This window comes from Oreochromis niloticus, linkage group LG3, assembly GCF_001858045.2.
Source record: "Oreochromis niloticus isolate F11D_XX linkage group LG3, O_niloticus_UMD_NMBU, whole genome shotgun sequence".
NCBI lineage: Eukaryota > Metazoa > Chordata > Actinopteri > Cichliformes > Cichlidae > Oreochromis > Oreochromis niloticus.
The window spans coordinates 36,730,178-36,756,327 of NC_031967.2; the positions used below are offsets into that span (position 1 = coordinate 36,730,178).

The window sequence follows — 26,150 nt, forward strand, 5'->3', positions numbered from 1 at the left end:
GTGTGTATATATATATATGTATATGTGTGTGTGTATATATATGTGTGTGTGTGTGTGTGTGTGTGTGTGTGTGTGTGTGTGTATATATATATATATATGTATATATATATATATATATATGTATTTATATATATGTTTTGTGAGATCTAGTTTTGCGAGATCCCGAGTTAGTTTTGCGAGATCTCGCAAAAGTTCATCGTAATTTTTTTTTCTCCCATGTCCCTTGCCGGGCTCCGTAAGATGCTGCTCCAGCCAGCCAGAGAATCCCCCGCCGCCCCGCCCTCTCCTCCCTGTGCCGCAAGCAGCAGGTGCACCTCACAATCGGAGGGCGCCCTTACTCCCAGCAAATGGGCGGCAGAAAACCGATTGGTGCCTGGCTGATGATGGGGCAGCATGAATACGAGCAACTTTTTGGGGGGAGATGCCCGTGATGCCGCCCCCACCATGATGCCACCCTGGGCAACCGCCCATGTCGACCCTGTCAGTTTTTACTAGAGATGGACCGATCCGATATTACGTATCGGTATCGGTCCGATACTGACCTAAATTACTGGATCGGATATCGGCCAGAAATAAAAAATGTAATCCGATCCATTAAATATCAAAAAAGCACCTCACAAAACTTGCGACACGGTGTAACTCGGCTCATAACCGTAGCACATCGGAGCAGTGTGCTCACTTGATAGAGCGGCTGTGTGTATTTGTAGCCTCTACCAAACCAGCATTTCATCTCCGAGGAAGTTATCCCAGAGAGAAGTAAAGCAAGTGTGTAAGTTCATCTCTGAATGTTTGTAAAGCGTTCCCACGTTAAGCTTAACAACCGATATATGGAGCGACTGCCTCTCTCCCTCCCTCTCCTGCCGCTACTTCATGAAACTGCTTAATGATCAGCTGATCGGCTTTTCTGTCGCGAGTCCATCTCTCTTCTTTGTTTTTGGCACACTTTGCACCAGAAAGAGGAAACCAGCGGCTGAACAACAGCAGCACGTTTAACCTTGATAAGGTGTCGTTAGAATTTATTTAATATTACTTTCTACACCAGGATCCTTTTCTACGTAGCTGACGGACGGCTGGTAACTGTGCAGGGGCGGATCTAGCAAAGTTTAGCCAGGGGGGCCGATATGGCATTAACAGGGAAAAGGGGGCACAAAGACATACTTTTGCTCCTTATTCTCATTTAAAATGTCTAGCTTTTAATAAATAATTATCTGAATCTTACACCCAAAGTTTTAATCTGATGTAAAATGTATAGAAGTCCATTACTGTATATAGTAACTGTTAAGTCTTATATACCCTAGTAAGCTATAGTACTTTGTCCTTTGGGAAAGTACCATCTGTGAATTCTGCAGTTCTGTTGAAGAAAGATGTTGAATCTAATCTAATTGAATCTAATAATTTAATTATTCTTGAAAAATAATTTATTTCTGTGCATTTTTTTTTCACACTGCATCAAATTAAAGTTGATTACGTCGATTAAGCATCATGAGGTGGAGGGTGGTTCCCTATTTTCTTTTTGGTGGGAGTTTGCAACCCGATTAGTTAGGTTGCTTAATATTTCTGCTAAGAACTCTTTAAAATACCAGAATAGGGAGGATGGAGTAGGTTTAAGTTTATTAGATTGATCAGTATTGCTGAACTATGAAATATTTTGGGCACAGTGTATTTTTTACATACAGGTATAACAGAATTGCTTTAGTGTTGTTGTTTATTTAAACTTGAGTATGAACTTATACAAAATGCAGCAAGATATTAAAAAAACAGTTTTATTGATTAAAAAACACACTATATCGGATTCATATCGGTATCGGCAGATATCCAAATTTATGATATCGGTATCGGTATCGGACATAAAAAAGTGGTATCGTGCCATCTCTAGTTTTTACCCCTGGGGTCCGTTCTTCGTACCTCGCTAAGTAAGTTAGCTGGATTTGATTGTTGACGATTTCGCGTGATCTTGGATCGTTCGGTTCTCCGAAGCTCATCCGGGACTTGCTGTCATAGCAACAGATCCGTAAGCGTAAACCTGCTCGGGAGCAGGCTTACTTTATGTAAACAGGATTAGATCGCGGCCACTCAGGTATGTCCGCTTCATTTATACGAAAGCAACAGCGATATTTCTCCACTGTTTTTCCATAAATAAATATTAGCAATGTAACTATAATGCAGCATTTGATTCTTTTATTGATTTCATACAGATACATACAGGTCATTTCCGAAAAAAAAGGGAAATGTACTATTAATCATTCTATTTCATGTAGTAGATCATATGTCAGATGTAATTCATGTTTTAGGGTAGTAATAGTAAATTACTACGTGCAATCAAGATGAGAGACCACGGCTATAAAAGTGAAGGTGGATTTGGGAAGTCTGTCGCAGCCATGTCCTGTCCGTTTGTACGCGAGCAACCCATTGCGGAAGGTGCAAGACTGATAAGGAGCGTTTTCAGAATTCAGCGGATATTGCGGGATAGACAGGATGCTTTAGCTTAGCGCGACAGTGTGCTCATAGAGAGATATCGATTTTCCCGTGAGGGTATTATTTACTTAACACTCACTCTCTCTCTCTCTCTCTCTCTCTCTATATATATAGATAGATATATATATCTCCCAACTTACTGTGCATGCTTCAGTCACACCTTGCATGGAAACAGGTAAAAGTGATGGAGTGTTATGTAAAACTACACACAAAAAACCCCACAATGTCAATAAATGTCACAGTACAAAAAGCCGGGGTGTGACGAGGGGGTGCAGGACCACCACCTGTCTTTATTTGCTCTGCCCTTTTCTTGGTTGCTGTTATAAACAAACAAACAGATTATTTCAGGGTCTCTTTTCAAGAGACTAAAAGCAATATAAGTGATAAATATTACCATTCTGTAGAATACTCTTATATTTCACTTTTACTTGTTCCCATGTTCTAGTGGGTCCTGTTGTGGCTCTAATGTGGAAGAGGATATGATGTAATATAATATAATGTGGTATAATATAATATCACATGATATAATGTAATACCATGGATCACTTACGAGTTTAATTTGTCAGCGACATTCTGCCAGCCCTCTCTCCTTGCTTTTGCAGCCTTTGCAGTGTTCCCCTGCGTTTTGATTAAACTCTGAAACTCCTGATATCCCTCAATAAAGAGTTCTTGCTCTGCTGCCGTCAAATACTGAGCGCGCTCCTTCAACATCTTCGCCGGAGAACCGGATTAGCGAGCTCAAAGTTAGCGCGATGATTTGATCTTGGATGTGTCATTTGATCTTGGATGTAGTAAGCGAGGTACGAAGAACGGACCCCTGATACTGCTGGATAAACAGAAACTCACTGAGGAACGAGGTCACACAGAGCTCAAGTTTTCACTCGCGAGAGGGAAGCAGTTGTCTCCAACTCACTTCAACTTGCTTCCGCCTGCAGGCTGCTTTTATTGTTTACACACATGAATATGTATAGTCTCATTAACATGTGATATCGTAAACAGGCATATATGTAAACAAAGAGCAACTGTCTGCGTGTGTGTGTTTGTCAAGATATGGCCTTGTGAACGCCTCAAAAAAACAGTGGCAGGAGTCCACCTAAAGAAAGGGCTCTTATACTTAAACAGATACAGAAGAAGTGTCCTGCCAAGTATAAATCAGAAAGAGAAGGTATGACCTCTCTCGTGACCTTAGGGGGTGTGTGTATGCCTGAACACTCTGGAAGGCACATAGAGTCTTTGCAGACTACAAAGGATTAGACATCCTATCAATATGCAATCGATATACCTCTAAGCATGTATGAGTATATGTCTCTAAGTATACATGACAATGATCTCTTCCTTCACTAAACATTATGGAAAACCACACCAGTTGGTTATAATCAAATACAGCTGGACTCAAATGAAGGTGTAGAACCATCTCAAGGATGATCAGAAGAAATGGACAGCACCTGAGTCAAATATATGAGTGTCACAGCAAAGGGTCTGAATACCTAGGGCAATGTGATATTTAAGTTTTTTCTTTTTTAACAAATCTAGGAAAATGTCAACAATTGTGTGTTTTTCTGTCACTATGGGTTGCTGTGTGTACATTGAGGAAAAAATGAACTTAAATGATTTTAGCAAATGGCTGCAATATAACAAAAAGTGAAAATTTTAAAGGCGCCTGAATACTTTTGGTATCCACTGTAGTGTATGTGAGCACCCTTGTGTACACCTGTGTGCGTGAGCGCGCTTGAGTTCAAAAGGTTTCTCCATGTAACGATCTGCTTGAGGGTTTGGGGAGCCATAGCCCTCCCCCCCAAAAGCATGAAGTGGGCGCAGAGGAGACCCAGGGCCGGACATCCACAGTGCAAAAGCCCAAGGAGGAACACCAGAGAGGCAACTGTACCACCCTCCCTGAAAGAGCTGAGAAGAGCCCCAGACGTGGTGTCACCCAGCACCACGGTGCAGAAGCCACAGAGGGCCGCAGTGACGAGCCCGCAGGTCCCGCCGGTAGCAAGTCGCACCAGAGTGGACCGAGCCACGGAGACCCAAGGCAACGCCACCTCACCGGAAGGGGCCCAACCTGGCCACAGGTGCCAGGCCCCACCAAGCAGCCACCAGGAGTGAGCCGAGTGCTCAGCCCCGAACGCAGAGAACCACCAACTCACCGACGACTGAAGGCATCGGCCACCAGCAGGTAGTGAGGTGGGTGAAGCTAGGCCTCCACAACTGTCGGGACCTGAGATATTCCAAGTTAGGCGGAGGTGGGGACTCGACCTGACTCATAGACATAGACAAACTTGCACACACAGACACAAGCATACATTCCCACCCTTATTCACAGAAATACAAATACTCAGCAGAAATGAACACTATACACCCATTCACACTCCTCAGACATACTCTATACTCTCATGTCCAGGTATTATCGCCGGTGGGGGGAGGCAAACAGACCACCCCCTGCCCGGTAGTCACAGGGAGGCCCAGCATCGCAAACCCCGAACAGACTGCCAACTCCTCCCAGCTCCCTGCCCTGATGGAGTGCAGAGAACGGGGGTGTAAAGACAACATACCTCACTCCACCCGCTCATATGTTGTGTTACTGAGTGCTGTTATAAAGTGTATTTAAAACATGGGAGGGGCATGATGATTTTTGCTAGAAAGAAGTAGGTAGGTGCTACCATCCGAAATTTGGGTCATAGAAACACACACACACACACACACACACATACACACACTCAAAGAGCTTGAAGTGAACTGGGGCTGTAAAGAGTGGCCGTTGGATCTCTAGGTCAGTCAAACAGCCTGGAGCTGCTAAATTTGAATCCACCAATCAGAAAGGCTGCTTCTTTCCCACCAAAACAGCTGCATCTGCTGTAGCCCTTAAATACACGAACAAAGAGAGGGCTTTCTGCAATCTATTTCTGAAATTGAAGATTCCAAACAAATGGCTATAATTTCCAAAGCGTAGACATTTCAGCATGACAATGACCCAATACACACAGCAAATGTGGTGACGAAATGGATATCTATCTATCTATCTATCTATCTATCTATCCATCCATCCATCCATCCAGTAGGGGTGCAACAATACACAAAATTCACGGTTCAGTTCGGTTCGATACTTTGGTGTCACGGTTCAATATTTTTTCGATACAAAAAAATGTTCACGCCTGTTTTAATTTGTAATTTATTAAGATTATAAATATTTCTTTTAACTCAAAAATACAGTTTTTAAATTAAATGTTGATAAAACAACAAAATAATAAAAGAATAAAAGAGTTTGGAAACGAGTTTATTACAGAGAAATGTCCTTTTCCAAAATAAAAGCTATGCTATACCTAGGGATGGGTACCGTTCTGACATAAACGGTAGTAATCAGACCAAAAAGCAGCGCACATTTCGGTGCTTTATTTCGGTGCTTTTTTTTCCTGAGCCAATTCTAGCCAATCATTTTACGTTTCCGAGGATAGTAGGCGGGGCCAGGTACGTACGTTCTTTTAGAGCAGAGCTACAGATTAAAAATGCCCAAGGCGAAGCGGTCAAAAGTCTGGCTGTACTTCACAGCAAAAGATGCAAACTCAGCTGCCTGCAACAAGTGCTTTAAGCTGATACTGTGAGACTGTCAAAGGAGGTAACACCTCAAATCTGATGAAACACCTGGCGACGCATAGCGTTTTTTTTTTTAAAGCCGAGAAATGCGCCGTGTTTGATAGCTTGCTGCGAGACCTCACACCGCGCACATCTACTGCGGGTGTGGTGCCTGTTATCGGACCCGGATTTAGCAACATCCCCCAAAAACCTGAAGAGTAGAGTCCTGCCCCTAGCCCTGTCAGCGTAGCAGAAATGATGAGGATGATGATGGCAGCAGCAGCCGTTCTTCTCTGCGTGAGTAGCTTAATGTTGTTCGTGTGTAATTAACGTTGAGTACGCTAACCACATTATTACATTGATGCATGTAAGGTGAACTAGCAAACACCGTCGTAGTTACATGCGGCTGTCTTCTTGTTTGATGGCAGATACTCCCTTCACCCTGGCCAAAAAGGCTAAAATGACCAAAGGAAAAGTGGAAAACAGTTAAACATGAGAGGTTTTTGGACAAAGTTTGTGTTTTTTCCATTGTTTAAGCACTGCTTCCAGCCAAGAGTGATGCCATATATGCCCTATAGCTGCAGAAAAGGCTAACATTGTTATCTTTTTACAAAAAAAACAGCTGAACATGAGAGGTTTTTGGACAAAGTTTGTGTTTTTTCCATTGTTTAAGCACTGCTTCCAGCCAAGAGTGATGCCATATATGCCCTATAGCTGCAGAAAAGGCTAACATTGTTATCTTTTTACAAAAAAAAGAGCTGAACATGAGAGGTTTTCGGACAAAGTTTGTGTTCTCCATTCTTTAAGCACCGGTTTGAGCACCGTTTAAGCACCAGCACCGTTTCAAAAGTACCGGTTTGGCACCGGTATCGGATAAAACCTAAACGATACCCATCCCTAGCTATACCCTTCTTCTGGGGTAAATTCTCAGGAGCATATTGAACATATCAGTTCCCCATAAAATGAACCACTCTCTGATGGACCTCACCTCACACTCATCTTCTGGAGTGCTAGCACTTAGCTGTGTATACAACAAAAACAACTTAAATAAAAATATGTATTGCGCAGAAATGCCTTCCTAAATAAATTTTAAACATTTGAAATGTTCTAAGAACGAGGTATCAACCACATACAGTTCTGCATTGTTTGGGAATCCCTGACTGTAATTTCTATTCTTGGCAGAATATAAAACAAACACACCCAATCCCTTACATGAAAAATGTTTTAGAACCATGTTCTATGGTGTACAGAAAACACATGAAAACTTAAATCTGGTAAAGCTATACTTCACATATTTTCTGTTGTGCAGACTTGGCACCATGTAAAACAAAGAAAAAACACCATGTAAAGAATAAAAAATAAATAAAATAAATACAAATAAAAGCTATTCTATACCCTTCTTCTGGGGTATATTCTCAGCAGCATATATAACAAATCAGGTACCCATAAAATGAATCACTCTTTAATGGACCTCCCCTAATGCTCATCTTCTGGACTGCTAGCACTTAGCTGCATATACAACATAAACAACTTAAATAAAAGGTCCTGTTAAATACAAACCAAAACATAGTTTACTCAATTTCCATGTTCTTCTTCAGAAAAATTAGGATGTCCACATGTTCTGCTGACAGTACAGATCTGCTTGCTGTGACAATGTCACCTGCTGTGGAAAACACCCTCTCACTTGGGACAGAGGTTCCAGGTACAACCAAGTAACACTGTGCCAACTTGGAAAGATGAGGGTACAAGCTGTGATGTTCCTTCCACCATCTCAGTGGGTTATCATCTGTGGGAATGCAGTCTGCTGTACAAGTTAATTTCCTCCTCTGCCACTTCGGCTGCAGACCTGGTCCTTGGCTCCTGTGCTATGAACAGTTCTCCAAACAACTCCTTCATGGCCGACTTTTTCTCTGGTGGAGATGCTGATGGTGAATCTGAAGAGTTTGCTGCTTGAGTCTCTGTGGAGGTCACAGTTTCTGTGGTGCCTGCGGCTTGGTCCTGAGGAAATATAAACAACCAAACTGTTAACTGTATTTGTTTAAATAATATTTATAAATCAAGCAGTAGCAAAATAAATTTTCAAATATGAAAAAAAGAATACCTACTTGTTCAATGCTCAGGACAAGTTCTGTGGTGAGTGCTCCATAGACTCTCAGCTGAGTGACATCATCCAAGTGTCGCAGGGACTTGAATCGAGGATCTAAAGCTGTGCACTTGTGTAGGTAATTCTGAAGGGCAGGATCAGTGTAGCTCTGCTCCAGGTCCTCCCTGATGTTTTTTTTTTTTTACATCTCTCACTGCTGGGCTGTCATCATCAGACTGTGCCATAGAGTTCAGGATGTTCATTTTAAGTGGCAGGATCATGGATGCTGTTGGAGATGACGCTTCACACATCATGACTGTCACAGTTTTTAGGGTTTTCATGACTGTAACAAGATTTTCAGCCAGTGCATGTTCTTCCTGAGTTAGATTGTGAATGTTCTTCATACTCTTCTTCACAGTATTGTCGGCCATAGCAGCATACACTGCAGCTTGCTGTTCAAGGTATCTTTCCATCATATCATGAGAGGAGTTCCACCTAGTTGGAACATCTTGAATCAGTTTTTTTTCACTAAGCTGCAGCAGTTGCTGTTTTTTCTTAAACACATTACATCATGTTGTGCTTCTGTGAAAGAAGGAGACAATTCTTCTCATCTTTGCCAGGAGATGGGAAACCTTCTGCACTGCCATTCCTTTCTGAGCAGCTATATTAATAGTATGTGCAAAACATCCGATTTGTGGCCCCAGTCCAGCAGCTGTGACGGCATTAACTATGTTCTTAGCATTGTCAGTAGTTACAGGTATTGTCACATTTGGTCACACTAACTTCCAATCTTCCACAGCTTCAGAGAGACCTTTGGCTAAGTTGTCAGTGGCGTGACTTTCGACCAGGTGTGTCTGCAAAACACAGTTTTTCATCTGCCATTCCGGATCAATGTAATGTGCGGTGACAGTGAGGTAGCTCTGCGTAGCTCTTGACGTCCAGCTGTCTGAGGTCAGAGCAACAGCGGGTCCTGCTGACACTGCCGTCTCTATTTTAGCTTTTGTCTCCTTGTACAAAGCAGGAACTGCAATATCGGTGAAATAGGTTCGTGAAGGAATACTGTAACGGGGCTCAAGTACTCTCAGCATTTCCTGAAACCCGGTGTTTTCTACAACAGAAAAGGGTCGCATGTCGACAGCAAAAAAAGTAGCAATTGCCCTGTCGATTTCTTTTGCCCTCTTAGAATCATGCGCTAACGGCTGTCTAAATGACTCCGGCAAAGTTTGTAGCATGCGTGTTTGTTGTTGTTTTTGTCTGCCTTCACTTGTCTTTGCACTAGGGTGATGTCGGCGTGTTCCCACCGATGTAATTAACCATGGCGTGGCACATCCGACATACTGTTGTAGTTTTGTCCACAACGCGCTTACCATCAGGGTCATACTTCACACGAAAGCCAAAAAAGTTCCACATACCAGATTTCAATGACGGTGGAGGAGGTTCAACTTCGGGAGGCGTTGAGGCAGTTGCCATGTTGCAGTGAGCTTAACTTCTGTCTCGCTAGCTTGATTGAATGCATGTGGGTGGCGCTCAGTGGATCTGCGCTCGACAGTGCAGCCTAGGCGGAGTAGTCGAACGCAGATCCACTGAGCTCTCAAGACAGACAGCATCGTCAGAAGAAAAGTTGATAAAATAAATATAAAATTTTGTATCGTTCAATACATTTGCATACCGAACCGAAAGCACTATATCGAATGGTTCAATATTGATACGAATATTGTTGCACCCCTACTATCTAGATAGTAGGGGTGCAACAATATTCGTTTTCTTCTGACGATGCTGTCTGTGTTGAGTGCTCAGTGGATCTGCGTTCGACTACTCTGCCTAGGCTGCACTGTCGAGTGCAGATCCACTGAGCGCAGCGCAAGCTAGCAAGACAGAAGCTAAGCTCGTTGCAACATGGCAATTGAACCTCCCCCACCCTCATTTAGATCTGGCGTTTGGAACTATCTTGGTTTTCATGTGAAGCATGACCCTGATGGTAAGCGCGTCATGGACAAAAGTAAAACAGTATGTCGGATGTGCCACGCAATGCTCAATTGGTGGGAACTAGTGCGTTAGCGCACTTAGCTTGTTAACGTGTTGACACCGTCCAGCCCCACGCACGGAGCGATCCGTGGTAACTCGTTAACGGAGATTTGCCGCGTTATGGCGTTAATGTCATTTTAACGAGATTAACTCTGACAGCACTAGTGGGAACACAACGAATATGACTGCACATTTATGCCGACATCATCCTAGTGCAAAGACAAGTGGAAGCAGACAAAAACAACAAGCACGCATGCTACAAACTTTACCCGCGTCATTTAGACAGCCGTCAGCACATGATTCTCCTTATGGGGACCTGATATGTTTAATATGCTGCTGAGAATATACCCCAGAAGAAGCGTATAGTATAGCTTTTATTTTGGAAAGAGCCATTTCTCTGTAATAAACTCTCTTTTCCAAAGATGAGTGATTTCTCGATCAGATAGATTCATTTTTTTAATTATTTTGTTGTTTCAGCAACATTAAATTTAAAAACTGTATTTTTGAGTTAAAATAAAAATTAAAAAGGCATGAACATTTTTTTGTATCGAAAAAAATTCGAACCATGACACCAAAGTATCGAACCGAACCGAACCGTGAATTTTGTGTATCATTGCACCCCTAATAGATAGATAGCATTCACCATGCATGAGTGGGGCACAGAAAGGGATAGGCAAGAATACCAGATGGGGACTCAATGGGGATGTGGCGGACAACACTGGAGGCCAACTTCAAGCCCATCGCACAAGTTGCCACTATGTTCTGCATAGACCTGGCTACGGATACCGACTACGGAATGGAACAGTTAGGCAACATTGCAGACATAGAGGACAGCTACAAGTACGTGGGGATCCCACAGGCAAATGGAAACCAGGAAGAGGCTGCTAGGAAAGCTGCAACCACCAAGTACCTGCAGAGGGTCAGGCAAGTCCTGAGGAGTCAGCTGAACGATAAGAACAAAGATCCGGGCTATCAACACCTACGCTCTGCCTGTGATCAGGTACCCTGCTGGGGTAATAGGGTGGCCAAAAGAGGAGATAGAAGCCACTGACATAAAGACAAGAAAGCTCCTTACCATGCATGGAGGGTTTCACCCCAAGTCCAGCATCCTGAGGCTGTACGCTAAGCGGAAGGAAGGAGGCCGGGAACTGGTGAGTGTCAGCACCACAGTCCAGGATGAGACAAGGAACATCCACGAATACATCACAAAGATGGCCCCAACAGACAGCGTGCTCAGTGAATGCCTCAGGCAGAAGAAACCCAAGAAAGAGGAGGAAGGTGAGGAACCATCATGGAAGGACAGGCCCCTGCACGGAATGTACCACTGGCAGATAGCGGAGGTGGCTGATACCCAGAGATCCTACCAGTGGCTGGACAAAGCTGGACTGAAAGACAGCATGGAGGCACTAATCATGGCAGCACAGGAACAAGCACTAAGCACAAGATCCATAGAGGCTGGGGTCTATCACACCAGGCAAGACCCCAGGTGCAGGTTGTGTAAAGATTCCCCAGAGACAATCCAGCACATAACAGCAGGGTGCAAAATGCTAGTAGGCAAGGCATACATGGAACATCATAACCAAGTGGCCGGCATAGTGTACAGGAACATCTGTGCCGAGTATGTTATTCTTCCGGCGCCCCCCGTGTGCGGCAGCCTGTTACAGCAGCTCTGCTCATTCTGAGTTTCTTTCTTTCTTATCTTTTTCTTCTCCTAATTTTTTATAACTAACGTATTAGTAATTAGACTCTGCAACCATGTTCTACCGTTTTGTGCTAGTTCTGGTCATTTTTCTTAGTTTTTTTCTACTTTTTTCACCCGTGTCTGGGGACCCAGAGCAGGGATCCTTTGTTTACAGTAAGGATCAGCTGTTAGCGCTACGTCCCGCGGCTGTACTGCCGGCGGACAGACCCGACATTCCCAGCGAGCTGAGGAGGAAAAGACGGGGGTGTCGTGCTGGGAAGGAGCGCCGTCGCCCAAGAAGGAGACGTTATCGACCATCTCTTCCTTCTGTAACTATTGGAAATGTAAGATCTTTGCCCAATAAGATGGATGAGCTCACGTCGCTAACCTGGTCACAGAGGGAGTACCGGCAATGTAGCATCATGATGCTAACGGAGTCGTGGCTAACACCGCTAACTCCAAACACGAGCGTGACACTACCGGGATTCCAGCTGCTGCGAGCGGACAGGACGAGAGAGAGCGGTAAGAGGAAAGGAGGGGGACTGGCAGTGTTTGTGAATGACAGATGGTGTAACCCCGGGCACATCACTGTAAAAGAACAACTCTGCAGCAGAGACATTGAGCTGTTAGCCGTTAGCATGCGTCCGTACTACCTGCCCCGGGAATTCTCGCATGTTATCGCGATAACAGCGTATGTCCCCCCCTCAGCCAACGCGGATGCAGCATGTGACTCTCTCCACTCTGTGGTCAGCAGACTGCAAACACAATCTCCGAGAGCCCTTCTCATAATATCAGGGGACTTTAATCATGCCTCACTGAACTCCACACTGCCCACCTTCACCCAGTATGTGACCTGCCCAACCAGAGACAATAAAACACTGGACTTACTGTATTCCAATGCAGAAGAGGCATACAGTTCATCACCTCTCCCTCCCCTGGGCAGATCTGATCACAACCTGGTGCACCTTGTCCCTGTGTATGAGCCCTTAGTGCGCAGGGAGCCACCAGCCACCCGCACAGTGCAGAGATGGTCGGAGGAGAGCGAGGAGGCTCTTAAGGATTGTTTTGAGTCCACTGTGTGGGAGGTGATCTGTGACGACCACGGAGAGGACATCGACAGCCTTACTACATGCATTACTGACTATATTAATTTCTGTGTGGATAACACCGTACCTACCAGGACTGTACGGTGTTTCTCCAACAACAAACCTCGGATTACCCCAGAAATTAAAGCTGTCCTCAAGCAGAAGAGGAGGGCCTTCAAATCCAAAGACAAGGAGGAGTTGAAAAGGGTGCAGAGAGAACTGAGGGGACTGATAAGGAATGGGAAGGACAGCTACAGGCAGAAGATGGAGAACCAGCTTCAGCAAAATAACGTTGGTGAAGTCTGGAGAGGCCTCAGAACCATCTCAGGCCACAAACATCAGAACTCTCTGCCTGGGAGGGATGTGAGGTGGGCAAATGAACTGAATCATTTCTTCAACAGATTTGATTCAGCCATGAGGCAGTCTCCAACATCGGCTGCAGACTCATCCACCCCCACTGCTGCTGTTCCACCTCTGACACCTCAGACACTTCACACCTCCTCTATTCACCCTGCTCACCCCTCCCCACCCCCAACAACAGCATCCAATAGGGCTTTGGAGTTGACGTCACGCCGCGGAGCGCAACGCCATTTTCGGGGTCTACGAATCAAAAGAGACACTGTGTTGGAACGACGACGACAAGAATCATGCTTAAAAGCAGCTCCAAAGAAAACGGACGGTATAGAGACCGATTGCGTCCAGAGGCGAAGCAGCGGTACTTGAAAAAAATAGAGTGCATCGCAAATCTGGACCCATATGAAATACGGCAGTGGAGTAAAGACCCAGACGACTTACCGCCACTGTCCTACCCCGATATCTTCACCTATCTTGTTTGTGGAATAAGCGCCTACACAGCGAACCAGTTTCGTAATTACAAGTCACTGGAGGCGCACATACAATTTACAAACGGCTGGGTGCAAGATTTGGCTATTTTCAAGCCGCCAAACTGCGAGTACGTCGTGATTCATACCAAGGTAAGTCGGCTGGAGTGCATTGTCCACCCCCTGCCATAATTAATGTTATACATGTATCATTGAACTGCTAAAATGTTGTTATCCTATTATGTGCCCATAATTGTAAAGTAGATGCAAGCAAACACATTGATAATCAGGCAAATTATTACCTAACGCCAATTTGTGTCCCCCCCGTCTCATTTCATTTCATTTATTGTCTTTACATCAACCTTGTCCTTGTATGTTCCAGGTACTGCACTCCCAAAGATTAAATGAACCTGCATTACGGCCATGGGTAATTGTAAGCACCACAGGGAAGGTCGAAGCCGCACACTGCACCTCTATGACTGGAGTTGCAGAGACCTGCACCCATGTCGCTGCACTGCTGTTTAAAGTGGAGGCAACAGTGAGGATCCATGGCACAAAGACTGTCACAGATGAATCAGCCTACTGGGTTTTGCCGGGGAACACAACCAAGATACTGCCAGCGGCTGGCCATAACATTGACTATACATCTTCAGCAGCACAAAAAAAGACTCTTGATGAAAATATAAACGGACCGTCTGTGGTGAAAGGCAGAAGAAGCCGTCCTTCAAAAAGAAAGATTCCTTCTTCTACGTTTGAGGAGTTGTCACCAGTGTTAGACACACTTCAAAAACACAATAAAGCAGTGTGTTTGTCTGGATTGGAGAAATACTACACATCACACACTGTCAAGTCATCCACATTACCACTGTCTCTGGCGTGTTTGCAAAACACAGGAGCAGAGTCCCTTGGCCTTACCGAGCTACAACTGCACTGTGTAAAGTACAAAAACGCAGCAAAAGTTACTGAAGAACAGGCAGAAGCTATTGAGGTACGCACAAGACTACAACACAAGAGCCCAGAATGGTATGTTTGGCGTGCTGGGAGAATCACGGCTTCAATGATGCACGCTGTGTGTGCCATTACTGTGGTTAATCGTGTTTGCTATCCTGTGAACTCTGTCTATACTGTGCAAACAACTTGGGGACTGGAGCATGAACCAGACGCTCGCCACGCCTACACCCAGAAAATGTCAGCGTGTCACAAAAACCTACAGGTCCGTATGTGTGGTTTTCTTGTTAACACGGCTTTTCCTGAAGTAGGTGCATCTCCTGACGGTCTAACCACGTGTGAATGTTGTGGGAAGGGGTGCCTGGAAATTAAATGTCCATTTAAATACAGATATGACAGCATTCAGCAAGCATTGGATGCGCATGACAAAGACTTCTGCCTCGAGTTGACAGCAAATGGACTTAACTTGAAGAAGACACACCACTTTTACTCACAAGTGCAAACACAGGTGTTTGTGTCCAACGCAAAGCACTGCGACCTCGTGGTTTGGACACAAAAAGACATGGCAGTTGTACGCATCTTCCCAGATGTGCACTTCTGGGAATCGCGTTTAAAGAAAGCTCAGGAGTTCTTTCAGAAGGTGTGCCTTCCTGAACTAGTAGGAAAACATTTCTCTATGCGAAATGCAGCCCTGAGTGGTCACAAAGTTTTTCTTTCTGGTGTCTAGTTTTTATGTCTGAAGTGCATTGAAATATGTAGAACTTGATTTCAACACTGCAGCACTTACCATGTAACAATTGTCTAAGTGTAAAATAAAGCGTCAAATGCAGATCTCTGTCATTACCTGGCTTTTATTATAATGTTATTTTAGTGAAACACAAAGTTTAAAGCTATGATAAACAGTCAATTATAGTATACAGATACAGAAATGGTTACATAATGTGATGTCAGTGTGTTCATACAATTACACAAAAAAAAGGTTTTCCTAGTAGTATTTCCTCAGAGACATACTCAAAGTTTTCACAATCATCAATTAACAAGAACAAGTCTCATGTGTGTCTGGCTTCACTACCACACTGGGGCACATGTTAACCAAAACACAACACACCCGCACAATTTTATCAAGAAAGGTAACGTCTTCACCCTCACATGGAAGAAGAGAACGGATTGGCATGGTGGTGTGTAGCATTTTGAACTTATTGCGCAAACTGCCAATTACTCGCTCGACATGGATTCTTAGGTGTGCAATGGCTCGTGTATTTTCAGTGTCCTTGGCATCTAGTTGACAGAAGCCCCTTGTAAATGCTGGGATCTTAACCTCCGCACACATCATTCCCACCGCATCTCTGATGTCAAAGCCTCTGTCAGCCAAAACTACATCCCCTGGTAACTAGGGCTGTTCGATATAACGATATATATCGGATGACGATAGAAAAACGTCTATCGTTTCATTTTACGCTATCGTTTGTTTCGTGGTGTCGCAAAATAAACTGTTTACGGCAATATTTTTTCATCATTTTGATGGTCACTGTAGTGGCTATATTAATTTCCTAAAGTTCTCTCTTTCTCTTATATTTAATATAACCACACTATGGAAGGACAAGCGCTTGTTTTTTATGCGTTTTCGTTAGCAACAACGACGGTAAAACCACGGCGTGTCCGCTTGTTTATTTTCCACATAAACCTTTCACAATAAAGCTCAAGATCCTGTTGAGGCTTTTCAAAATAAAACGAGTCACGTGAAAGATGCAGAGTATTAACGGATGAGAAGCAAAAAAGAGCCGCCAGGTGCTAAAAAATAAACCTTAGACTCAAACGTTAGAACAGGCTTTTCCCCGCAGCACGCCGTGTAATAAATACTCACAAAGAAAACGGCGGCCGTTACAACTTATGTCTAAAAATATATCGTTTCATGCATCAGTTAAAACACTTGACTCCAGGTACGCGACGCCCAGCTGGAAACACTTCACGCAAGTCGAGATGCCCGACATTCACAGAATTTACAGGAACTGTTACATTTTTGTAATTTATATCGTTATATCGACGATAGATGTTTTAATATCGGGATATGAGATTTTGGTCATATCGCACAGCCCTACTGGTAACAGCTTGTTGAGTATACCACATTGCTCTGTGATGTGTTTATCTGATGCACGGCCCCCCCACCCCTTAGAAATGAATGAAATTGCACCTTGGGGAGTAATCCCGATCAGGTATTTCATGGTGTGTGTACCCTTGTAGTGCGAGTACGTTTGAGCACGAGCCTTTAAATTAGATGGTCGTTCTGTACGAATTTCAAAACAGTCAACAATGATGGCTACCCGATTTCCAAACGTTTCCATAAATTGTGGAGGCATTGTTGCTTGCAAACAGTGCCTCTCTGGCCAGTGTACAAGTATTCCTAAGCGGGCATACAAAACGTCAATTGTATCAGCAAAGACAGAAGAAAGAGTTTTGTGGGAGACATTGAATAGATAACTAAGATGCTGAACAGGAAGATCAAGTCTAAGTCGCATAAGTGTGAGTAAAAGCATTTGGAAATGTGACAGTTTCTTTGATGCTGGTAGGAAAGCTTTTACATTGTCTAGCACAGACATAAAAATAGCAAAACAAGTAAGACCAGTGTAATATTTCACTTTTTCCGTGTCACCCTGTAAAAAGTTTTCATTCAGCTCTGTCTTGTCCAACAGTGATTTAAGCTTTCTGTTCTCCTCCAGCAGCCGGTTTATTTCTGCTCTGCTCTGTACACAGCGCACACAATCAATTGTCGGTCTTTGATCTTCTGTCTGTCTCTCTCTGAGATCAGCGTTTTCTGCATCTGCACCTGTTACCTCTGCTTCTACGTGTCCATCACAAATCTGGCCCTCAGACAAAATCACAGGGTTGTTATGGTGTTGCTCTTCTGTGGTGTCCATCTCTGGCTGCTCTTCTGTGGTAACTTCTGCTGAGGCTTCACCTTCACACTTTGCTGCTCCATTGTGAAAGCCTGTCCAATACAAAGAGTGCAAATACACAAGGAAATTTTTAAGTGGTTTATACATTAAGGTTGTATGAATACTCAAAAATGTATGTGTTGATTGACGGACACTAAGATCAACTTTTAAAATAAGAGATTGTGGTGGGGGGTGCGGTTATTGTTTACCTCCTACTAGTGCTTTCTTTTGTTCCCGTTGTGTTCGCCTCCTGTGACGGTCTGCATGTGATGTTCGGATTTCGGAGTGCCCCATGTGTAGCGTTGGTACCCAGTCTGGATTTGTTTGATCCATTTCATAGGCAGGCTTCCCTACAGTTGTGCAAAAGAATTAGCGAATCTTCACATAGCACATATGTCTGCAAAGTCACTCCATTCGATGTTTGATCGCATTTTCTATAACTTCCGAGACCACCAACGATAATATTATTCAGCTATAAAGTGTGATATGAACATATTTAGCACTTACCGGAATGAAAATGTCTGGAGCACACCAAGTGATACCGGGAGATGGAACAGAACTTGATATCAGCTCGTCTCACGGCTGCTATCCAGGCTCGACGCCTTCGTTTGGTAACATCCGATACCTGAGCTCCTTGAAATTGCTTCCAGGTTGGGAAAGCATAAAAAGACAACCCAAGCTTATTCCCGTGCCGATCGTAAGATCGAACATTGCAGCCGATCACACAGCAAGTACGAACCATGGTTGTGCTTTTGTGCTTTTGCTCGCCCGCCGCTTGCGCTTAGACCCCGAAAATGGCGGATCGGGCCAAAATCCTTTCCATGCCCACCCCCGTGACATCACGCTCCAAAGCCCTATACACACTCAACACAAGGCTCCAGCCTGTCTCTCTCAACCACCCAGGTTAGGAGGGAACTGAGGAGGATTAAAGCCAAGAAGGCAGCGGGTCCAGATGGCATCAGTTCGAGGGTCGTCAGGTCCTGTGCGGACCAACTGTGTGGGGTGATGGAGCACCTCTTCAACCTGAGCCTGAGGCTGGGACGAGTCCCACAGCTCTGGAAAACCTCCTGTGTTGTACCAGTGCCAAAGACTTCACACCCCAAGGACCTAAACAGCTACAGGCCGGTGGCTCTGACATCCCACCTGATGAAGACCCTGGAGCGGTTGGTCCTGGCTCAGCTTCGGCGCCTTGTGAGCTCATCACTGGACCCACTTCAGTTTGCCTACCAGCCTGGCATTGGAGCGGATGATGCCATCATTCACCTCCTACATCGTTCCCTCGCTCACCTGGAGACCGCTGGGAGCACTGTGAGAATCATGTTCTTTGATTTCTCCAGTGCCTTCAACACCATTCTTCCCTCGGTTCTGAAGGACAAGCTGGAGAACTCAGAAGTGGACCATCACCTCACTACCTGGATTCTGGACTACCTCACCGACCGACCACAGTATGTGAGGACTCAGGGCTGTGTGTCGGACAGGGTCGTCTGCAGTACGGGGGCCCCACAGGGAACGGTTCTGGCTCCGCTCCTCTTCACCATCTACACTGCAGACTTCTCCCACAACTCCACCCAGTGCTTCCTGCAGAAGTTCTCTGATGACTCTGCAATAGTCGGCCTCATCACTGATGGGGACGACAAGGAGTACAGAGGACTGACTCAAGACTTTGTGGTCTGGTGCCAGCTGAACTACCTCCAGATCAATGCCAGTAAAACCAAGGAGCTGGTGGTAGACTTCCGCAGGCACAAACATCCTCCACTGCAACCACTGAACATCCAAGGTATGGACATTGAGGCCGTGGACAGCTACAGGTACCTTGGTGTTCATCTGAACAGCAAACTGGACTGGACTCATAATTCAGACGCCCTCTACAGGAAAGGGCAGAGCAGGCTGTACCTGCTGCGGAAACTCAGGTCGTTTGGAGTGGAGGGCCCACTCCTGAAGACCTTCTATGACTCTGTGGTGGCCTCTGCCATCTTTTATGGTGTGGTCTGCTGGGGTGGCAGCATCTCTGCTGGGGACAGGAAGAGACTGAACAGGCTGATCCGAAGGGCCAGCTCTGTTCTAGGATGCCCTCTGGACCCAGTGGAGGTGGTGAGTGACAGGAGAATGGCGGCTAAACTGTCATCCCTGTTGGACAACATCTCCCACCCCATGCATGAGACTGTGACAGCACTGAGCAGCTCCTTCAGTGGGAGACTGCGGCACCCACGGTGTGGGACGGAGAGATTTCGCAGGTCTTTCCTCCCCACTGCTGTCAGACTCCACAACAAAGACTTCAACTGATCAAACACACACATCCACAAATGTGCAATAACACTAATGTGCAATAATCTTTTCTGGCATCGTTGTATTTTTACTCAGTTGTATATAGCATTTGTATTCTATTTTTATCTTATTGTATATTTTATTCTATTTTATTCTACTGTATATAGTATTTTATTTTATTCTATTCTGTACAGTTGTGTACTGTATTTATTCTTATTTTATTTTATTCTAGTTTTTGCTTCATAACTTTTGCACTGTCCACTTCCTGTTGTGACAAAACAAATTTCCCACGTGTGGGACTAATAAAGGTTATCTTATCTTATCTTATCTTATAACCTGGAAGTCCCAAGGTCAATAAAGGGTGATGGAGAATGATCGAGCTAAGATCTTGTGGGACTTCCAGATACAGACAGACAAAATGATGGTGGCTAACCAACCGGACATAGTGGTGGTAGACAAACAGAAGAAGATGGCCATAGTGATCGATGTAGCGGTTCCGAATGACAGCAATAGGGATGGGTATCGTTTAGGTTTTATCTCATACCAGTATCAAACCGGTACTTTTGAAACGGTGCCGGTGCTTAAACGGTGCTCGAACCGGTGCTTAAAGAATGAAGAACACACACTTTGTCCAAAAACCTTTCATGTTTAGCTGGTTTTTTTGTAAAAAGATAACAATGTTAGCCTTTTCTGCAGCTATAAGGGATTTATGGCATCACTCTTGGCTGGAAGCAGTGCTTAATCAATGGAAAAAAAACACCAACTTTGTCCAAAAACCTCTCATGTTTAGCTGTTTCCCACTTTTTCTTTGGTCATTTTAGCCTTTTTGGCCAGGGTGAAGGGAGTATCTGCCATCAAACAAGAAGACAGTCGCATGTAACTACGACGGTGTTTGCTAGTTCACCTTATATGCATTAATTTAATAACGTGGTTAGCGTACTCAACGTAAATTACACACAAACAACATTACGCTACTGACCCAGAGAAGAACGGCTGCTGCTGCCATCATCATCCGTCATCATTTCTGCTACACTGGCAGGGCTAGGGGCCAGGACTCTACTCTTCGGGTTTTTGGGGGATGTTGCTAACTCCGGGTCCGATAACAGGCAACCCACCCGCAGTAGATGTGCATGGTCTGAGATCTCGCAGCAAGATATCAAATACGGTGCATTTCTCGGCTTTTAAAAAAGCGCTATGCGTCGCCAGGTGTTTCATCAGATTCGAGGTGTTACCTCCTTTGCACAGTATCAGCTTAAAGCACTTGTTGCAGGCTGCTGAGTTTGCATATTTTGCTGTGAAGTTCAGCCAGACTTTTGACCGCTTGGCCTTGGGCATTTTTAATCTGTAGCTCTGCTCTAAAAGAACGTATGTACCTGGGCCTGCCTACTACGCTTGCAAAGGTAAAATGATTGGCTAGAATCCAAAGTGTATGACATCTCAGTAAAAATAAGCACCGAAATAAAGCACCGAAATGTGCGTCGCTTTTCGGTCTGGTTACTACCGTGTATGTCGGTATTTTAGGAATTTTTTTTAAAATATATATATAAGCAGGTAAATGGAAATGGATTCACCAGCACCAGCCTACTGATGTGTACAGTGCTGTTGCACAGTTTTATTTTTTAATTTTTTCAAAAGTGACCTTAGACAAGAAAGCTTAATTTGTGCTAATTTCTACAGATGAAATTTAATCTTGTACAAAATTGAATCAAATTGAATCATAGATCAAATCGAATCAGGACCTTTTGAATCACATTTGTATCAGTTAAGTAAATAGTGATGATACCCAGGCCTACTGTTAACCATTTTAAACCTCTACACAGCAAAAATGCCAGTGTTGATTTTTCAGTGTTAGTAGAATTCAACAGAGTTCCGAGTTAGTTCAACACTTAATCGAGTTAAAATAACACATCGGGAGTTGATTCCTGAAAAGTGTTGGTGTGGATTTTAGTCGTTACTGCATTTTAACACTGTGGGTGTTAAATTAGACCACACCTTCATTTCCTGTGGAGCTTCGCATTTCAGAATCTTCGGTCGCCATTTTTTCTTGCTGCTGCGGTAAGTTTTATTCGGTTAAATATTAAGTTTTAGATTGATGTTAGAACAAGTAACATGATAACTAGTAAAAAAAATAGTATTTATATCAAAATACATCATCTTTAAGTGTCATATTTGAATTTTAACTGTTTTTTGTTTAGCTGGGCTACTGCTAGCTAGAACTCTGCAAAGTACCAGTTACTTTCCTAATATTCATTTAGCATAATCTGGCTATTGGCAGACTGTAATGAATATTACTTAATATATGTCACAGTTTTTATTAAATGCCTTTTATTTATTTTTTAATTAAACTGCCAAAGCCTTAGGGTCAGTGGTCTCAAACTCCCGGCCCAGAGGCCACTTGCGGCCCACGTCACCCCTTCTTGCGGCCTGTATATTGAGGTGAAGAAGTATAATGCAATTTGGCCCTTGAAGTGACTTTTTTTTGGTCATTAGCCAAAAATGATTTAATATGAAGGCAATAAGGGCAGAGTGTTACAGGCCCTCATGGGCAGTGTAGTCCGTGCTGTAGGGAGAACGTTGTGTGTTTGAGCGCGAGTTAGGGAGAAAGTAGGAGCTGTTACCGAGGAGAAATGGAAGAAGAAAGCATGTAAATATAATAATAACCACTGCCGCCAAAAGGAGTGCCTGGTTGTAAGAAAGCTGTTAAGACTCGACTTTACACTGTGTTCGCTGACAGTAAAGCTACAAGCCCGACAACCCGACGTATTAGCCAGAGGTCTCTTTACCACGGTTCAGAGCCGCGGACCTGGCCGAGGTAACAAGAGAGTACAAGCATGTGGAGGGATTGGCTTTGTTAGTTCAGTGAGAGTCAAAACTAATGTGTACACTTATTTTTATTCTTATTTTCTAGTCTAAAAATGAATAACAGGGTTATATTAGGGTTTGTTAGAGAGTGGGGAGGGTTTTTATGGCTTAAAATATATAAAAAAATAGAAATATGGTTTCTACTGACCCCTGCAATAATTGAGAGAATACTGTATTGCAGTCATGTTACACAGCTTGTACTACTTAAAGATGGACCAAGGATGTTTTTTCTTAACAAAATGAATTTTAGCTCAGTCTAAAGGGACTAGACGTGCTAGATATTTTGCAAAGAAATGGTGTTATATGCTTGACCTTATTCTACTCTTGGAAGGTGGTGATATGCTGGTTCCTGACAAGAGATGAAGAAATCAAAGTCAGCTTTTCAAGACAGCCCCAAGACTCCTCGCAACCTGTGTTCAAATGTGAGGCTGTTGTCAGGTGATGAATGCAAGGAAGAGGCACTCAACTGACACGAAACATGTCAAAGACAACATGAAGGTGACATTTCAACATAGGCAAAAAGTGGTTCAAGAACCTGCCACAGCTTCTACTGTCCTGGACCTTTTCCCAAGAGTTCTGTACACCTGGCTTGGTAAGGCATAAAATGATTTAGTGACAGCTTTGTGGTTCCTTTGTTTGTTTTCTTGTTAATGTGTTGTTTCTGTTGTTACACTTTGTGTTTAAGGTTGACCAAGACTTCACAATGCTGTTTGTTGGGGAGGAAGTGTCTGCTAAGTTCCTTGCAAAGTGGCCAACCAAGCCAAGGATCATCAAAGATTGCAAAAATCTGTCTCAGAGTACAGAATTGGATGAGCTGCTCATTTCTGCACAGCGTTACTCTGACGAGGGTGGTAAGTGTAAGTTGGAAATGGTAGATTTTGCATGCCTTTACAGCATTTGCTTAATTCCCACAACACAATATATCACTGGACCATACCGGTAAACCTTTACTACAAATTGGAATACAGCTGTCCATTTTCTAAATCACATTGGGTTTCTGTTAATTTGTGTATGGTATGAAAACAAGCTTACAAACATGTTAAACCTGAAATGACATTTAATGTAGTTTGAACACAAAAAAAGTTACGTGATCTTACTATTGTTATGACTCGATATGTACTTCACGTGGTGGCCAGAAGATTTTAAGTCTCTAGAAAGAAATTTGTATACCAAGGCACTGGAAAACTGCCTTATTTGAAAAATTATCGGGTGTCTAAAATGTCATCATGGTATTACATAACGTGGAAAAAATGACTGCTGTGGTCCTTTAAATGACAGTAATTGTGATGATCTTAATTCCTATTCTGTAGTTTGGGACTGCGAGGCGGCTGCCAGCTTTTGCTGCTTCACTTGTACCTCCAACATCTAAGGGAGGGAAGTCTTCAAATATTAGCACATCAGATGCTGCTCACCACCTAATGAAATTCATCAAGGTATGATTTTTAGAATTGTATATTTCTCTTTTGATGAGAACAGATGCAAATTATCAAGGGCTGATATTTTAAGATGGCAAGGTGATCCAACGTGCAGCAGATGTATCTATCCCAGACAGGCTTGGTGTTGCAGGACTGACATGTTATTGTTTCTATTAAAACTAAATGTACACATTGAAACAAAAATAATTGTGCGCGCAGAGTGAAACATTTTAATATTGTCATAATTTCAGGCAGCTATGCCTCAACATCAGATTACCAATTTTGTTTAATGTGAATCACTTGGTTTCATTCTCTCCCTCAGGTGGGAGGTAGCACGGAGGCTTTTCTTAAGGCTGGCCCCACTCAGCCATTCGTCCTGTGTGTTGGAGAAAGAAAGAATATCATCCAGAGTTTCTACATTGTCCTAGATCAAAAGGTCATTCCCTGTGTGACACAGATGGGAGTTGCAGGTTTTGACAAGGCAAAACTTTTCAAGGCACATTTTTTATTTGCCGTGTCCTTTGACAAGGCATTGAACAACTTCTACACATTCATCCAGACCACCGTGTATGGCATTGATGTTGGCAGTGTGAAGGAGAGTCCTCGGGTCAGGGAAACAAGAGGAAGTCTTCATTGTACAGTTTAAAGATATCCACTATTCAGCACTTTGACTGGAAATGTTCATCTGTTACATTTGCAAGATACACCACACAAGTTGCTCAGTGTTATTTAAACATTTGAAGTTCCAGCATGGTTTGTACCCAGGAAGGTTTTTACGTTTGACCTGTGGAGAGCCTGGATGTTCATTTATCTTTCGCACGTACTCTGATTACAAGCGGCACTTACTCCGAGCACATGGAGACTGTCTTCACTCTGAGGTCATCAATACTTTTGAGCCTGTACCTAACGATGGAACCTCTGTTTCACAGCCTGTAAATGTGGCTCATCCCATGACAATTGCTACACAGGTTCCAGTTGAAAAAAGGCAAATACTGAACATGTGCAGCTCTGTTATTGCTCAGGTACAATCATCAGGAGTTCCTGAAAGTACTGTGCAGTGTTTAGTTGTTTCATTGGAGGAACTGGTTAATGACATCCATGCACATGCAAAACAATCTGTTGTTGACTGTTTGTCAACTGATACCATGATACAGATATCAAGTTGGGATGTATGTTTGTTCTGGTGTTGAAAATGAGATGCCTTTGTTCAGTAAGATTGTCAATATAATTGTTAGATTGCATTGCTTATCTTCTAACTTGTAAGGCTTCAACAGTATATTTCAATGATCACTTAAATGCATTTGTTATTGAGGATGGATTAGATGTCTTTGCACTGATCTCTGTAGATGATCTGGTGTACTATAGACCTTATGATAGGCAATTTTCAAATGGCACTGATGACAAAATGTACATTGTCCCATACTGTAATTTTGTATAACTTGTTTATTTGTGGTGTATCAGAATACAAAGTATTTTGGAACGTTAATGTCTTGTATTTCTTTGTAATGGGTAGATGTTAGGGGTTACTTGTAGCAGTAGAGATATCAGATTAATGGGAGTTTATTGTAATCTGGTAGTATTAATGATTTGACTGACACTAGTGTTAGTGTTAGAAAATTAACACTATTCAGTGTTGAATTTTTAAACACCAGGGCTAGTGTAAAGTACTACCAACACTATTCGGTGTTAATTTTTTAACACTTAACACCAGTGTAGAATATTTTTGACACTGGTCAGTGTAACTCAGTGTTAATCTTTAACTCTGTGCAGTGTTAAAATAACACTAGCTCATTGTTAAAAATATAACACTTTGAAAAGTGTTAATTTAACACTCAAAAGAGTGGACACATATAGACACTTTTCTAGTGTTACATTTAACACTCACAGTGTCAATTTGACACTGGCGATTTTGCTGTGTAGCAGTTCACCACTTACTTTTGTACTATTACAAGCTATTCACTGGGCTTTGTGTAATTGAGAGTATTTA

At 43.3% G+C, this 26,150-nt stretch overlaps 2 protein-coding genes and 1 long non-coding RNA gene across 5 annotated transcripts; 2 read left to right on the plus strand and 1 right to left on the minus strand.

The window, feature by feature from the left end:
* Positions 1 to 13,519: 13,519 nt before the first annotated feature.
* On the plus strand, positions 13,520 to 15,477 carry LOC109196784 (uncharacterized). The gene is made up of 2 exons (XM_019351187.2): positions 13,520 to 13,893; positions 14,123 to 15,477. The coding sequence occupies exons 1-2, from the start codon at positions 13,567 to 13,569 to the stop codon at positions 15,413 to 15,415; spliced, it is 1,620 nt and encodes a 539-aa protein (XP_019206732.1). The 5' UTR covers positions 13,520 to 13,566; the 3' UTR covers positions 15,416 to 15,477.
* A 128-nt stretch (positions 15,478 to 15,605) lies between these two features.
* Positions 15,606 to 18,431, minus strand: LOC109196785 (uncharacterized). Of its 2 annotated transcripts, none has more exons than XM_025900675.1 (4): positions 18,129 to 18,431; positions 17,831 to 17,971; positions 16,794 to 17,674; positions 15,606 to 16,078 (listed from the first exon to the last, which is right to left on the minus strand). In XM_025900675.1, exons 1-4 carry the CDS (start codon positions 18,361 to 18,363, stop codon positions 15,722 to 15,724), a joined length of 1,614 nt encoding a protein of 537 aa, XP_025756460.1. In that variant the 5' UTR covers positions 18,364 to 18,431; the 3' UTR covers positions 15,606 to 15,721. The 2 variants fall into 2 exon arrangements, with proteins under 2 accessions (XP_025756460.1, XP_025756463.1); XM_025900678.1 differs by lacking the exon at positions 15,606 to 16,078 and having other exon boundaries at positions 17,073 to 17,131; positions 17,337 to 17,674.
* Positions 18,432 to 21,426: 2,995 nt separating this feature from the next.
* Positions 21,427 to 25,649, plus strand: LOC109196867 (uncharacterized). Of its 2 annotated transcripts, none has more exons than XR_003215126.1 (5): positions 21,427 to 22,698; positions 23,080 to 23,340; positions 23,434 to 23,599; positions 24,059 to 24,181; positions 24,486 to 25,649. It is a non-coding gene; the product is annotated as an uncharacterized LOC109196867 (long non-coding RNA). The 2 variants fall into 2 exon arrangements; XR_002058206.2 differs by having other exon boundaries at positions 21,429 to 21,941.
* Positions 25,650 to 26,150: the final 501 nt, after the last annotated feature.